The 17659-nt window shown below is 32.3% G+C and overlaps 1 protein-coding gene across 1 annotated transcript; it reads right to left on the reverse strand.

Annotated features, from left to right (window-relative positions):
* Positions 1-4185: 4185 nt before the first annotated feature.
* On the reverse strand, positions 4186-14440 carry LOC132713368 (malate dehydrogenase, cytoplasmic-like). The gene is made up of 8 exons (XM_060695932.1): positions 14294-14440; positions 10473-10571; positions 9624-9720; positions 9070-9245; positions 8625-8747; positions 8108-8284; positions 5093-5206; positions 4186-4797 (listed from the first exon to the last, which is right to left on the reverse strand). The coding sequence occupies exons 1-8, from the start codon at positions 14294-14296 to the stop codon at positions 4579-4581; spliced, it is 1008 nt and encodes a 335-aa protein (XP_060551915.1). The 5' UTR covers positions 14297-14440; the 3' UTR covers positions 4186-4578.
* Between the last annotated feature and the right edge of the window lie 3219 nt (positions 14441-17659).

Genomic DNA, 17659 nt, shown 5'->3' on the forward strand with positions numbered 1-17659 from the left:
GTCGGAGCAAAACTTCCACATGCATAGAGGATTTAATATAATTTGGCACAAATGTTCACCATGTGAGGCGAGGTCGCGCAAAAATTCAGGTCCCGCAGCCAAGGTCAAGGTCACACATAGGTCAAAGTTTAGATAAAAATATGAAGATGTGTATAGGGACGATTTAATGTCATCATTTATTGAGGGATTGTACACAAATGGTCAATTATCATGACTACGGCTGTGACACATGTACTTTAGGTCAATATATGCAAGGTCAAGGTCACTAAAGATGGTGAAAATATCCAGATTTTGTCTGGAGCATATCTCCTACATGTATGGAAGAATTTTTATAATACTTTATGAAATGTTCACCACCATGGATATGTATTGCTCCATGCATGATCCAGGTCAAAGGTCAAGGTCACACTTAGGAGCTCATGAAAAACGCTTGTCCGGAGCAAAACTTCTACATTCATAGGGGGGATTTTCAATATAACTTGGCACAAATGTTCACCATTGTGAGGGGCTAAGTGTCGCACGCAAATTCAGATCCCTGCGACCAAAGTCAAGGTTACACATAGAGGTTCAAAGTTCAGAAATAAAAATTTGAAGATGTGTTATAGGGACCATTTATTTCATCATTTATTGATGGATTGTAGCACAAATGGTAACTATCATGACTACAGGTGTGACACATTTAATTTAGGTTAATTTTGCAAGGTCAAGGTCACTGGAGATGATTAAATATCCAGATGTTGTCGGAGCATATTTTTTTACATGCATGGAGGAATTTTTAATGTTACTTTAATAGAATTTTTTCACCACCATTGAGACGTAGTCCTTTGCACATGAACCAAGTCTCTAGGTCAAAGGTGAAGGTCACAGTTAGAGCTCATAGAAAAAACGCTTGTCTGGAGCAAAACTTCTACATGCATAGAGGGATTTCAATATAATTTGGCACAAATGTTCATCATTGTGAGGCTGAGTGCCGTGCATAAAATTCAGGTCCCTGCGACCAAGGTCAAGGTCACACATCCTGTGCATATCTTCCCTACTGATTTGTTTTAAGGTTCATTTAACAACACAGGCCAAGAATAAAAAACTTGCTTGCTAGATAAACACTATCCATAATGCCCCCCATCTCCATCTAAAACTTTTCGTAAACAGGCGTATTTTTGTGACTATGCACCCTTGTTTTGAGTTAATTTCTACTGGTTATTTTAAAAAAAGGAGATACTGTAATTCAGTCAAAAACAAAGTCAGCATTATAGTTATTGGATAGTGACATTCAGATATGATTCCCAAAGACATGTGTTGCTTTATATTTGTTTGTTCGTTTTTTACACCAATAATGAACACATTTCGAGGTCATATCTAGAAAATAAGTCAATCACAAGTGACTGACTACTTACCCTACATGAATTTTGAAAACAGCTTGGAGAGACTGATCAATGTACATATTGTCAAAGGTCAATTGTCTCAAGGAAATGTTCCTTACCTGGATATCAAACGTGGAACCCCCTTGATTACGGACTATTGAGCCAAGCCGGCAAATGTTTCAAGTGCATTACAATCGGTAATTGTGAAGATACCGATTTTGTGAGAAAACCCTTTAAAATCAGTATCATGCCATTACACAAAGCAAGACAGGTCCATTGAGTTGTTCAAACTGTCTTAAGATCCCAGACTTCTTGCATGAATTTTTGATGAATATCTACCATTCGATTTTTTCTGTTAAAGGCACGATTATACCTCCAGAAATCCATATTTGTTTAAAATCTGTAGTGTATGTTGTTCAGAGATGTTTTAATAATGGATGAGAGGCATATAAGATTTGAACAATTGAAGAAAACAGCACTGAATGCGCAAAGAAGACCATAAAGGTAGCAAAAATGTAAAAAAGCAGTATTTTTGACTTCCATAACAAAATACTTATTCACTATAAATTAAATAAAGCAATGGAATCCAAATTAAGTGCAAACGAGCTGTTAAACAAGATAACAAAAAAATAAAAAAAGCTTTTCATAATAAAATATTACAGCATTTTTGAGGCAAATGGGCCTGTAAAGTCTTTACAGACAAAAAATCATTATCAAACTGTCTTAACAGATGCTGAATGTATTCACATGAAATTTCACAGTCTTCAGTATTTTTGGTAAACTATGAGAGACACATAACTGGAGCATAGATATGAATTGATATAAGTTTGGTAATGGAGTTTAAATGGAATCTTTACCTCTTTGTGAAAAAGCTACAATAGTAACAATATCCATTCTTTTTTTTTCATAATCAAAAACTCAGAATAGTAAAGTGCAATGACAGCTCCCCGAAGGGGGGCATATAGTTATCGCACTGTCCTTCTGTCCAGAAATCTTATCCACAATTCATCTCCAAAACAGCTGAGGGGATTTCAGTGAAACCTCACAGGATTGTTTGTCACCATGCCTACTGTTGTGCATAATATCTTGTTTTTCAGCTTGAATTTTTTTTTTTGTTCACAGATATGGTCCCTTTATGGTCTATTTTCCAGTAAAATAAGCTTGTCCATCTACATCTCCAAAACCGCAGGAAGATTTAGGTGAAACTTCTCAGGATTGTTTGTCACCATGCCTAGTTGTGCAGTGTCTTGATTTTGCCCTCAATTAATTTTTGGCACAGTTATGGTCTCTTAATGTTTTTCGAGTTATAAGCTTGTCTGCCTAAATGGTCAGTTTACAAGTAAAATAAAAGGAGATTTCCGTGAAACTTCACAAAATTGTTTGCCACCAAGCCTAGTTGTGCACAGTATCTTGATTTTTCAGTAAATTAACTTTGTTCATCCTTCATCTCCAAATGTTTTGCAGACTTACCTGCCCTTGACAGTTATCAAACATGTCAAGCAAATAAGAGCTTTGCAAAGACAAGATAATATATGTCCAAATGTAAATTTGTTTGAGTAATCAAAAATTATCTTCCAATTAGAGAAGAGACCCAATCAAGATACTTGTCTGACAATCTTTAGACATTGCTCCACAAAATTAGACTGAAATGTGTTTTCTAAAATAAGACTGGGGCAGGGCGAAACCTGTGTTCTGCACAATATCTCATAAGTAATTTTTTTGCCAAAAGTTTTAATTTCTATTAGTTCAAAAGATACAGGATGGACACAAGATTTGAAATTCACACAAAATGACAAAGTGTGACCTTGGCCCATGGAAGGTCAACCTGGGCTCTGCAAATTGTCTCATTATGCTTAGTAGTTTAATTTACTTCCATCAGATACAGACTGGAGACAAAAACTGCTAACAGATGGATAAATGACAGCCAGGTGGTTAACTATGTTCTCATTTTTTGGGGGTAAATAAATTTTTTGGGGGTAAATAAAGAAAGATCAGTCAAAAAGGGGTATAACTTTATAAAAATGAATTTTAGGATTAACATCCCTTTTGAAAGGTGTCAAAGTTTGATGTGAACATGTTTACCAAGTTTTAAGTGAATAACTTGAGTTTCTGAGAAAACAGACCTTAACAAAAAGTGAACCAGGGCTTATATTTGAAAAAGGGGCTTAACTTAGGAAAAACAAAACTTTTAAGGGTCATCTGCCCTTTAGAAATGGCATCCTTTCATGATTTTAATAAACATGTATTATATTAAGTTGAATTGATTAGCTTTTTATAGTTTTAGAAAATGAACCTTTACAAAAAGGTATAACAACCACGACACAGGGGTCACAACAATAACTCCACTTTCTTTTCTTCAGAGTGGAGCTAAAAAAAAAAGGCCTCCAGATGTACCTTGATGAGTTTTACCTGCAACAACCATTTCAAGATCAAAAAGTCAAGGTCATTTAGGCATATAATAAAAACAAATGAATGGCTTTTAAATCAGTAACCTGGGACATTTTATGTGTAGTCAAGTCACAATGAACTTTAACTTTTTTTTTTACATTTTGAGGTCACAAAAAGTTCAATGTGACATTTAATATTCAAATTATCTTTAATCCAGAAATTGTGTAATTTACTATCCAGCATCAGAGATGAAGACAACACCATATATGTCCGCATTGGAAAAGTGTAATGTGCTGCTCCTTAATAGCTCTTGTTCAATTGTCTGTGCATTTAGTATCGTTACAACTAGCAAATCCTGAAACATTTGGCAGGGGGATACTGAGCACACAAAAAATATAAAAAAAATATTTGAACCAAAGAATACAGAAGACTAATATGTTTATTTCCTACATTTATTGAATTCTTTGTGTATATATCACTAAGCACCAGGTTAATTTCTTTTTCAAAATCTGTAAAAAGCAGTGATCTCTCAGAAAACAAAAACAAAAATTAACCAAACCATCTTGTTTTCATTAAAGCACAATTTGTGTATAGAAACAGTTGAAATAATTTTCTGTGATAGAATTAAATTCTTCGATTGCAGTGTGTGATTTTTTCAGAAATTAGCACTATTTATTTTTGTTATTTATACATTCACATATACAAATTAAAGCTAAAGTATTATATTCAATAAAAGCACAATAGTGTTACTTTCACACAGAGTAGGACTACACATAGGAAGTATATTTATGATCTGTTCTCCTGCAGATCTTTATTACAATTTATGAGGTCATTTCTTATCACCAACAACAACAAGGGCAGCATCTCTCTCTTCTTCAAGCTCCTTGGCAGTGATGTCCATTTTTTCTTGTGAAAAATCATCAATAGCCAGTCCGCCTTTAATGGACCATTTCCCATCCTTGATTTCTACAGGGAACGAGTACATAAGATTTGCTGGTACATTGTATGGATTATTGTCGGAAATAACAGCCATAGATGTCCACTCACCCTGAAAAGCAATTTAACTATCTTAAAATATATACTTCAATTTTTGCCTTTATATTTGCTTATGGCAATTGTACATTTTTTTAATTTATAAATTTTATTTATGAAAGGGAACAGTCAATTTCTATAAAGTATAAACTTTGTAAGATTTATGAAGTGCTAACATTTATTTATAAAAAAATTATTGTTTAAAAAAAAAATCACAAATTTTGGCAAATAAATCATAAAACTTATATAGATAAAAAATTGCAATATTCTTTATCGGATTTACATTTTCTTATGATTGACAATATACTTACAGGCTTAGTGCCAAACCACCAATCTCTCATGTGGTCACAGGTGGCATTAGCTGCAGACATGGCACTGGAAAGCTTCCTGGCTGCTATGACAGCTGCTCCACGCTTCTGCACAGTCTATAAAAGTAAATAATTTGCTAAATCAATATGCACTTCTATGCTATGAGACCGTGGTATGCACTGAAGTATTTTGTAAAGCAATGTTCTGCTTATTTAATAAAAGACTATTTTTAACTGTTCACCTAGACACCCATAAAACATGCACCAACAGGCTAAATTTATAGGCATAGGTCATATTATATTTGGCCAGAAAACCTTAAAGAATGTTTTACAACTTTTCTGCATATAAAATGGTATGTAGTAGCTGAAAACTTGAAAGACAGGTTAGTGTTTTGCAAATGTCAAAATTCATTTTTACATAAAACTAGGGCCAGGAATTATATTCGAATATTCAAAACACTACTGAATATTTCGAACATTGAAAAATGAATACGAATATTAGAAAAAAAAAGAATGTTTTTTTGTTGTTATTACTTTTAAATTTCAATTAGGGTCGTAAATTAAACCATTGACATTTACTTGACCAGGTGTTCACACGTTTGTATGACGATCATCGCCAATTAACTGTGAAACTTTGGGGTCTAGTCGATCAAAAGGGCACCGTTTCACAGTTTGCAATTTACCTGTTTAACAGTTTATAACGTAATTCTTTCCGATTTTAATTATCTTATTAATTGTTTTCTGTGCTATAATCTCTCTGATTAATCAATAATTGTCTTAAATTTTATGAAGACGAAAAAATCGACACGCATTAATCGGTGCTTTATGAAAGCATTTTATAAGTGTTTATATTCCGTCAGAATATATTTATTCCTCCGTGTGATATTGACTGCATTGTATCTAAATTTATATGAAGAATATTTTAAACTTATCTAAAATTATAAAAAAATTAAAAAAATATTTAATACAAGTTAAGTTTCAATATAATTATGTGTTATTGGGGCTAAGAGGCCACGGTGATTCAAATTACTCAGGGTTGCCAGCACTTTGGTGAAATAAAATTCCCTGACTTTTCCCTGACTTTTCACTGACCAATTCATGTTTTTCACTGACCAAAATCGTCAAACACATTAATGGCCCCCTGACCTCCCCTATAGCCGTCCAATCCTCCCATTATATTTTTGCATGTAAACTTGTATTTATTTTCCAAAATATAAAACATTTACATCAAAGTAATGATTCAAACATTGTGTTCTACTATTCTTAACTATTTCTATTCAAACGCAGTGTGACTTTTGGTCAGTGAAACATATGACATGAAAATCAGAAGAATCATAATGTAATCACATAAGTCACTCTTTCCTTCCTAGTAGTTATCACATAAAACACCAAGACTATAAGAGTAATACTTGTATGACAAAACTTAAAATTCAAACATCTCTAAACTATAAGAACAATAAACATTTAACACAGTTACTTGTATAAGGCATCATGATAAACTCCACTGATTGTGAAAACAAGAACATAGGGCTGCTTTTGGCATATCATGAAATAATCACTATAAAATTAAAGACTTTGAATGAGTGAAGTAAGTTAGTGTGAAAAAAAGTTAGTGTGAAAAACATAGCATTGCATAATTTAACCAGTTTCCATCATGTTTGCAAGACAAATCCTCTTGTACGATTCTTAGTGTCAAAGCAAAAAGCAAAGAAGGGCTTTTAATTACTAACAAAATCTAGTCAGTATACATGTATACCAAACTACCATATTGGCATATAACCTGCTTTGTTTTTTGCTTTGACACTAAGAAATTGTACAAGAGGATTTGTCTTGCAAACATGATGGAAACTGGTTTAATTATGCAACAGAAATTACTTATTAGTCAGCTCTGGAGGCAAGGGCTGCAAAGCTTTTCAGTCTTTAGGCTGAATGATGTTCTAAGGTAAATAATAGGTATTATAATCACTAAGTTAACATATAATGCTTCTTAATATCACAGTTTACTGTTATTTGAATTTAATGCTTAACTGTGAGAGTGATAAAGTCAAATATTAAATGCTTAAAGACTGCCATAGCCAAGAAAGACCTTCAATGCGTAAATTTTTCGACCTTTGAAATAATTTTTCCCTGACTTTTCACTGACTTTTCAGGATTTCCATTTTTCACTGACTAAATTTCAAAATTCCCTGACAATTCCCTGACCTTGAAAAAATACCTAATTTCCCTGACTTTTCAAGTCCGCTGGCAACCCTGTAATACTGTCAATCAAGTCACGTGAGTTACCTCCCGTTAATAAAACAAATGATCAGCAGTCGGATTATCTGAACAAAAGGCAATCAAATTATATATTTATTTCAAAAGTAAACATATATGTCGATTTACAATAAATAAAATAAAAACTTTTACGTAGTAATAAAGATATTTTTAATCTTCGATTATTCCAAGCATATTAAAGTAGTATAGTATTCGACGCAATCAATTTCGGATAGGTATATGTCAAAGAGAAATATTGTAACAAATGTTGTTAAAAAAATGTATGGAAAAGGAATATTCGAACATCAAATTCCTTATTCGTTCCCAGCCCTACATAAAACTGTTCAATAGGTTCAAATACAATTTTTTTGCAGTTATACCCAAACACCTTGCCAATATTGACCTTAGTGCCATAACTGTAGCTATAAACTTCAATTGTATCCAGCAGCAACTAGCCTCTAATAAATAAAAAAAAAAAAACATAGAAAAAGGGACTTGAAGAATTAAACCTTACGAACAGATCACCAGAAAATAAAAGATCTGGCATTTCTATCATGACTGGAAGGAGTAGTAAACATTTGCCTGTTAACAAGCTATTTAGCCTGTTTTGGAGCCTTGAATTATTGATGGAAATATGTCTGAAAATCAGCATTTCAATAAAGCTCAAAATTTAAAATGGCAATGACAAAAGTGATTTATTCCTCATTTTGCTCACATTTCTTTTCTTTTTTTACAAAAAAATAATAAGAAAAGTTGATGACATACAGAGATAAATTCGTTTTTCAGCCAATTGTCATCTTTGACAGCATCATGGACTGGTACAGCCTTGCCATCAATTTTCACTGTAGCATGTCTCATATCTGGGTACTGCGTAGATGAGTGGTTACCCCAAATTATAGCATTGGAAACATCACCAACACTCCTTCCAACACGGTCTGCCACCTATAATGAAAATTTTACAAACGTGCAAATATCAATTCATTAATTTAAATGTAACACAAAATTAGATTAACAATAGGTAGCAATTTGAAAATATAAGTGTTTAAAGATGTAATTAATAATTTATAATGGTTGGAGATCTATTCATATTTCTCCATTCTTTCTATAATGCAAAAAGTAGAAATTAAATGACTTACTTCACTATGGACATTAGGTAACCAGTTAACAAGTCTTTAGGAGTTGTTCATCAAGTTTTGATTATTTCATTATAAACACATCATCTTACTAAATTTTACTTTATTCACTTAATTAAACTATGATGTTTAATTTCTGCATACTGTACCTGTGCTTTTGCTCTGTTTTGGTCAAGCCTGGTGAGGGCAGAGAAGTTCTCTTTAGGAATACTTGGTGCATGCTTCGAGCAAATCAGGGCATTTGTATTGGCAGGATTACCAACAACTACTACCTGTACAAACAAATTGTAAAATTCATAAACAAGATATGAACACCTGTCATGCATAAGTAGATTTAAATTACTGCATTAAATTTTACTAATATAATAAAGATACAAAACATTTTAATTCAATGTTATTATCCTTTAAACTCAGGGCATTTATTACTTGATTTTAACATGTGATAAAAAGAGTATTAGGCAATGAGCTAGTACCACATACATATTATCAGCTAGTTGTATCAGATTAAACAGATTGGGCATATAAAAATGTGAATAAAGATACACAGTTACAACAGTAGTTATTAAGTTAAGGAGCAATACTAAGTATTTTTACCTTGACCGTTTTCTTAGCAACCTTATTCAACGATTCTCCTTGACCTTTGAATATTTTTACGTTTGCTGCCAACAGATCTTTTCTTTCCATGCCTTCTTTTCTTGGCATTGCGCCAACAAGCATACATGCATCAGCATCCTTGAAAGCTGTATCATAATCATCGGTGGCAACAATTTCTGTAATAAACAAAAATTTCAGCTTCTTGATTATAAATGGTGTGATCAATATTGAAACCATTTGATGGCTTTCTAAATGAATGTACTACTGAACAAATATGTCACATTGACACGATGCATTTCTTCCTATAAGCAGGTCTCTCTCTCTCTCTCTCTCTGCTTTTTACTCATTTTTGTTCGTCAATTTCTTGCTGCACATTCATTCAATAGTGACAATACTGCTTCTTTCGGCCATCTTTATGCTTGAAAAGTGAAGTTTCTAAAACTATTCTTTTTTTGCAAACTTATGTCAGAAAAAGACTTGAATTTACATTTATCTTTTCTTTTAAAAAATACAAAAAAAAAATACTGCAATGTTTCAATTATTAACTAAATTACCTGTAACAACTGGAAAAGCACAATCTTTCAACTCCATGACAACTCCACCAAGAACACCCATCATTGGTGTAATATCCAACAACACCAAAACAATTGGCTGAATTAGACACATTAGTTAATTATAACATATGATATTTTTTATATCAGTATTTTATCTGGATATTTGCAACCATTCAAATAGCCTGGCCAGCCTAAACATTACAATGTGCAGTCAGACAAGGCCCTATACTTTAAGCTGTTTAGAGTAGTAATACCGAAATCCCTAAAACATTAATGAAATTGAATTATTCCGAATTCTAAAACTAAGCAAATCCATTACATGAATTAAGCAGTGTAAGGGTTAAATGACATTGCTTATTTGGATTCAAGGTTACGCATTTCTTTTAAAATGTGTTTTAGACAGGTAATTATCCTTTCAGGGCTAAATATTCAAATAGGCAGTCTTTAGGTACTACCTAAATGAAAAGGAAACTACAGATCATTTGTTTAGTTGTAGATCTAGTACAAACAGTCTTGTCTACATGAAATGATGAATGCATACCATATACAATCCTTTCTTTGCAGACAGAACAGGTATACCTGTTTCACTGACAGTACACAATTTTCTTCATATCAATTGAAATGCTGAAAGTTTTAGCCAATTTTTTGTTACTTTTTCAAAAACATGTACTTGTTATAAGGTAAATTTATTCTTTAAAACTTCAACTTAGTAGATTTTTTTCCATTAAAAGTTTGCATATTCCATAAGCCATACTTATGTTTTTATTAATTTCTACGAGATTTCCTTGCCATTTTATTTTAATAAAACCTCTAGCTTTAAATGGAGTGAATCACAATGAACCACTATACCTGATCTTTTCCAAAAACATCTCCTTTCGCTACAGAATACAGCAGGGAGTAGGCAATCTGCCCAGCTGCTCCTGTCACAACAACTCTGATTGCCTCAGGCTGAAATATAACATGAAATTAATACAAGTATTTTATTTGGGTATCAACATAAAATAGCAGCAATGTGAAGCCAGTCCATGGTATTATCTATTTAATAGATGATTGCCTCTGGGCATGTTATATAATCCAACAAGAGCACATTGTTTGCAATATAAAAGATATATTAGGTCAATTCTTTTTACACAAAGGGGCCAAGGTCATGGAAGGTGCCCAAGATATTGCAAAATATATTCTAGAGTTATAGGTCTCGGAAAGTGACCTCCAAATATGATTTTAAAGAGCTGCTAAAGTTTAAAGCAAATGTCTGTAGTGGTTGATGGGACAGAATGATGTTCAAGAAGATGCATGCAAAATCAATAATCAAAGTGTTATGATATCATGACGCAGACACATAGATGAATAAAATAGAAAGCACCTAGATATTGGAGAAAAAAAACTACTCATGTATATTTCATTCCAATTAAGATTATTTTTCTCTAAATTGAAATGGAACCATTAGAAAAACATTGACAAACTATCCTAGGGCACATAACTAAAACCAAAAGCATTCAATGGCAAGCACTTGAGGAAACGATCAATTCTGTAAAGTTTCATTTAATTTGCATTAGTAGTATAAAACAAGTAGTCCGGGGAAAAAATTAAGATTAAAAAAAAACATGAAAGGGCCATAACTCTTACAAAAATCAATGAACCCCAAAATGCCAATGATAAGCACAACTAGACCTGGTACAGATCATTCCTTTAAAGTTTGGATGAAATTGTATTGGTAGTTTCTGAGGAGTTGTTCGGAAAAGTTTTGTAACAGACAGACAGACAACAATAGACTTTTGCAGCTTACTCCGGTGCGGACAGCAGACGATGGACTACTGATAATTTTCAGGGGTTTTCTCAAAATAATAATACTGCACTTGGAGGACAAAATATGATGTTTTTCCGCTGTAGCTTTTATTTAAAATAATAAAACAGAATGGAATTTTACCAATAATTTTGGGTTCTTACACGTAAACATCCCTTTATCAAACATGAAATTAAACATTTGACCGTAGAAATGTGTCTTTAAAGTTGGACATTATAAGAGGAAAAAATTGTGTAGACAACTCAATTTACCGGACATTTTGTTTCAAAATTTTTTAAAGTCGTGAATTGAAATTAATCTTTAAGTAATCAGCAAGGAAACAACGACTGTTGAATGGCAAGGTTAAGATACTGGAAAAAAACAGTATGTCACTAAAATAGATATGGCAGCCATGCTTGTTATACGAAGTGGCCAATATAGGGGTGTAATTGAAATTAACACTTTTAACTCAATTACCGTATTAATTCTCCATGACCCTTAAATGTATGAAACATTTTGATATTCAAATGGAATTTTGTTCTTTGACATACAGTTTCCTTCTGGTCATCATGTAGCATGTTGCAAAAGCCAAACAATCTATTTTATGTACATTTCATGTAGAGTTTCATTCCATGGGCGTAACTCATTTCCTTAAATGTTTTTAAATTTGCATTTCTTTGTAAAAGAAAACAATGAGATACTGTTAGGACTAAACAGTAAATTTAAATTACTTTTTTATCATAATAATATGTTACGATTGTCTCCTACTAAGGTAACGTTGAGAAAATTAAATGTAAAACCTATCTAACATAACCCATTAAGAGGCTCAATATTCGGGCCTGCACAGAACAGATTATTCCCCCGCATGACCAGGTCATGAAATAACTAGTAAACAAAAGGGCATGTTAGTAGATAAAGAACTGTATCAACAATATTTACCTAAGAGTGCTTTTGTTGTTATTTACATTGAAATAGAATGTATGTACGATTCAGACTGTATGATTTTTTAATTGAAGCAAAAAATAAAGCACTATTCGGCAGGAACAGCTTTTGTCCGGTAAACTGATTGTCCGGTAAATATAAACTTACACTAAGATGGGAAAGTTCGATGTTCTGAATTATGCCTTTTTTTCAGTTAACAACCATTTTGAGAAATTCACCGCTACACATTTGTTCGTTATCAGATGTCCACTGTCCGCGTCAGAGTAAGCTGCAAAACTCTATAAAAGGGATCCCATCAAGTTGTGGTTACTTTGCAACACAAAAAACATTAACAGACAAAAATTTGTTTTTCATTCAAGGGCAACAACTCAGCAAAAATATCCAGGCAGAAGACCTGTGTAATTTGCACAAGTAATTGAGCTACTGCTCACTTCTGTAAAGTTTCATTGAAATTGCATTAGTGGTATAAGAGGAGTATTTTGTCAAAATTCAAGCATAGAGAGTTTCAAAGAAATACTTCAGAGGGTTTTAGAAATAATTGAGGTTGTTTGAAAAAACTGAAATTCTAAGATGAAAAGGGGGCATAATTTTGTCAAAATCCAAGGAAGAGTTATGTCCTCATTCCTGAAAGTGCAAGTAATTTGGATGGTACAAAAAAACTTTACCAGAAATGTAATGCCAACACCCAGGTTAGTAGGATAGCTCTCCCTATCATAAAAATATAATAGTCCAGCTAAAAATTACAAAGGGCAGCAACTCCATACCTAGGCAAAAGAGAGTTGTGTTTTTTGTGAACTTCACTCATCCTAATGGAGATCAGACCTTGTTTTATGTTAAAACCTCCAATATTTTAGTAATGCCATCCAATAAAGGGAGACACCCAGTTTGTTTCAAGTCACAGATTATCAGCTTGGAACCCAGCACCACCCACAAAGAACCCAACCCTCAGGACCGGGCGACCCTCTACTACCAACATATTGTTCAACCCCCAAAAAACACAAAGATAACATTAAAAAACATGTCAATAGAAAATCAAATGGTTTATCTTAAAATCTTAATTTATTTTTTACTTTTTAAGGATTCAAAAAGAAAGTGAATATATCTAAATTTAAACAAAATTCAGTCCATTTAGAGTGAAGAGGGCAATATTTACTGCATACAGCAATATCCATTCCCTAATATTCAATACTATGATTCAAAACTATGAGGAGATGTTTATTACATTGGTTGAATATGAAAGGTCAGGGTCAAGGGCATGTATGTTATTGTACTCTCTGCAATGACCTTCCCCATTGAAGATTATCTTTTCATGTCTCGCAAGTAGTAATTAAAATGTCATGGGAAGTTATTCAAGACACCAAATTTAAGAAAACATAAACAATACAATTTTATTATATAATCCTTATTATTAATCAATTTTAATTTTTTATCATAATTTATATTTTGATTTTAGCTGTTTTATATATGAATCTTCAGGAAAATGATTGAGTCACAGTGCCTTTTGGATATTAGTACCTAATGCAATGCATGAGTATATTAACAATGAGTTTGAAAAATATCATCATAAGCCATAAATGTTGATTATAAATTTGTGTGTGTCAACAGTCAAGTAACCTTTGCACACATCACACATCACCTACCTAAATCTACGAGTAGTTAGATAACAATACAATGACAGGCACGTAATTGGGAACTTGCACATAAACTGCATAATATATGAAAAACAATTTCATTTCAAACAGATTTTCAAGTTAATGATTGTTTTTCACAAAGGTCAAGAACGGTAACTGCAGATTATGACAGCGTTTTCTTTGAAGGTCGACTATAGCTTATTTTACCCACATTTTACTTTGACATCATTGATATACATCAAATTGCTGGAAAATAAACAATTTACTTTTAAACAGTTTCACTTATTTATGAGTCTGATAAATAATAAACTTACCATTTTTAGTAAAATATATTTTGCTTCCTGCAGTTTCTTTTTCCAAGGCGACCCACCGGCAAAACAACCTTGACCTTTTTAGGAAATGGTAAAGAAAGACACGAATAATAATTTATACCGGATAGCTGGTCATCTATGGGAGAAAGTAAATGTAATATATCGGTCAGCCTGGACTACTAAACGGTAGTCAGACTATTCTCTCCCTTACCGTTTCCTTCCCTGACGTTTCCTCCCTGACGGTTCTCTCCCTATTTTTGGGGGGGAACCGTCTACATAATTGCAAATATGCAGACAGTTCCCCCCTTTTTATTTGTAAATTATCTAAAAAATCTAACTTAATTAACATATTTTAATTACCTTTTAATTAATTTCATTAAAATTTATTAAAACTTCATTAATTCTTTACTCCCAGTCATATTTTTGTGATTGAAAATATTTAAGATCTCAGGAGAAAAAATCCAACAGAGCTGATTTTAACTCATTTTAACTCTTTATTTGGTATTATATATTTTTTCATGTTAATGACTACATGTTCTTTCAGAAATTTTGTATAAAAGTAAATGTGATTGCATACCAGTTGTTGCTTATTTATTTTCTAAAATTTGTTACCACCCTATGTGCTATTTAAACAAATTAATGAATATCAATAGACATTAATTAACATAATTACAGGTGTATATCAATCACTGTCCAATAATCTTAATCTCTCACAATGAAGGTGTTGATAGGATTAAAATACCTGAAAAAGGTGTTAAATTTATAAGCACTAAATTCAGATAAACAAAACATAAAATTCACTTAATATCAAACACATTATTTTAATAATATTCATTAAGAAATATAACTAGATTAAGTCAAAACAAAAAAGATAACTTATAAAATAAAAATTGGGGGAGAACTGTCTGCATATTTCAATATTGGGAGAGAATCGTCAGGGGAGGAAACGGTTAGGAGAGAACTGTCAGGGGGAGGAACTGGAAAGGGAGAGAATAGTCTGTCATTCCTACTAAACACTACAAAGTCAATTTTAAGTGAAGAACAGTCAGTTATTTTTTAAAATTTCTATCATTATAGTAGTCCTATTTTACATGAGTTTAGTATTCAGCAAAGATTATCTATTGTACTATTATACTAATTAGATTAGAACCTGCTTTGGTTGTCTGATTTTATATTTCAAACATTTTCACTTAAAAAGTCGTATGATAGACAAAGAGGCCTCTGTATATCTACTTCATCTGCCCGCATCAGCAGCATATCTATTTGTATTTATGGTAGTATTAACGTTACTGTACAATTCGTTTATGATTTATAAATTTGTTAATTTTGTCAGAGACATAGATGGCATCTATGTTATATACATCTCTTATTTTGTCAAGGGTACATATTTCATATAGCAACAATGTAAAATTATATGATATATAAATAATGATCTAAACCATTTAAAAAGATATTTTGACAAAAAACACAACAAAAACAACAGTGAACAATGCAAGAAGCGTGGTGCATGTCTTTTGAAATTTGGGTCAGCATCATGTACATGTGAACCTTCCATTAATTGTCTTAAATGAAATGTGAAAATGATTTAAATGGTGTTCTTTCTCTAACTTTCTAATGATTTTTATGGTAGCTACATATTCAATATTTTAACAATGCTTATTCATATTGTGCTCATTTATCATTTAAGTATTCTACATTTTAGTTGTAGCATTATGAAAATCTGGAAAAATGATCCCTCGGAAGCATTAATCACAACAAAATTACATGAAAATTGCAGACTCGGTAAAAACAGGGATTTTCCACAATTAAAATTATTTTCTATATTTATGAGGACAATACATTTAAAATGTATTCAAGGCTTACAAATACAACAGCTATATGAAAGAAAAAAAACCAAGGATCAAGAATTTTATATCACGGTCAATATAAAAAAAATAAATCTATAGTACGTACCTTCTAAGGCTTCTTAACAAACAAACACTTGTCATGTGGTCGATATTCGTGTTTTTGAATATCGTTTTTATGTATCATATTGTCCTTGTATTTGTATATAGATCTCGTGTATTTGTCTATTAACTATGTTTCTAAATTTTTAATTTGTCTATTAACTACAGTCCGATATACTATCCATTATCCTATATCATTCCTATATCATTCCATTTCATCATCTTTTCATTATAACAAATAATTACTTATATTTCATTTCGACATAAATTGCATGCCGGGCCTCAGTTTTTATAAACTTCCCGGAAAAATCACGTCACAGAATGAATGAACTTAAATACAATAAATATTTAGAAGATACTTTGAAAAAGAAGATAAACCTGTTCTAAAATATACATCTGATCAGGGGCTGCGTGTGTTGTTTAAAAAATTATTTGTTTGGGTCTTCAGACCCAAGCAAATACTTATATGACTAATGTTACTTCAAACCCTATGCTTCGCTTATTGTCACAAGTACTTGAGCTACTAATCAATCCTGTACAATTTCAATGAAATTGCATAGGTGGTATAATGCTATAAGAGGAGTATTCCGGAGAAACTTTATTAACATCTTTTTATTTAAGCGTCTTTACTCTGCAAAAGTCATTCAAGCAGAAAACCCGTGTAATATACAATATACGCAAGTACTTGAGCTACCAATCAATCCTGTAAAATTTCAATGAAATTGCATCAGTAGTATAAGTGGAGAAGTCAAGAAATCTTTGAAGATAGATATAATGAAAGTGCCATAACTCTGACAAAAATCATTGAACCAATAAAACAACAAAAGACGATGATATGTAAAACTAGACTTGGTACTGATTATTCCTATAAAGTTTTGATGAAATTGCGCCAGTAGTTTCTAAGAAGTAGTTCGGACATGATTCGTTGCACCTCGAAACACACACAAAAAACCTTGTGATATGCGCAAGTACTTGAGCTACTAACCAATCCTGTAAAGTTTCGTAAAATTGCTTCAGTGGTATAAGAGAAGTAGTCCGGACAACCTTTAAAAATAAAAATAATTAAAGGGTTATAACTGTTACAAAAATCATTGATACGGAAAACGCAGACGATATACAAATGTACACAACTAGACTTCGTACTGATCATTACTGTAAAGTTTGGAGGATATTGCACCAGTAGTTTCTGAGGAGTAGTCAGGACAAGTCTTGTGACAGACGGTCATACGGACATTTAGACGGACAGACGACGGATAAGTGATCCCAGTATGTCGCCACTACTCCGTATGATGTTTTACCAAGTGTCCTGATCCATGCATACTTATAAACTTTCAACAACGGCTTGTGCTCGCATTAACTTATTTGTGTTAATGGATTTTCTTTCTCCGTTAATGTAAACCAGACTTGCAATAATATGCCACTC

Source organism: Ruditapes philippinarum, unplaced genomic scaffold, assembly GCF_026571515.1.
Source record: "Ruditapes philippinarum isolate M1 unplaced genomic scaffold, ASM2657151v2 ctg2738_1_1_1_1, whole genome shotgun sequence".
NCBI classification, from domain to species: Eukaryota; Metazoa; Mollusca; class Bivalvia; order Venerida; family Veneridae; genus Ruditapes; species Ruditapes philippinarum.

What these genes read in the sequence shown, in the direction of transcription:
- LOC132713368 (XM_060695932.1), bottom strand. An exon ending in ATGTTTTTGGAAAAGATCAG is followed by an intron (nt 9,721 to 10,472) that starts GTATAGTGGTTC and finishes TGTCTAATTCAG; the next exon opens with CCAATTGTTTTGGTGTTGTT. An exon ending in TGAAAAACGAATTTATCTCT is followed by an intron (nt 5,207 to 8,107) that starts GTATGTCATCAA and finishes TTACTTTTATAG; the next exon opens with ACTGTGCAGAAGCGTGGAGC.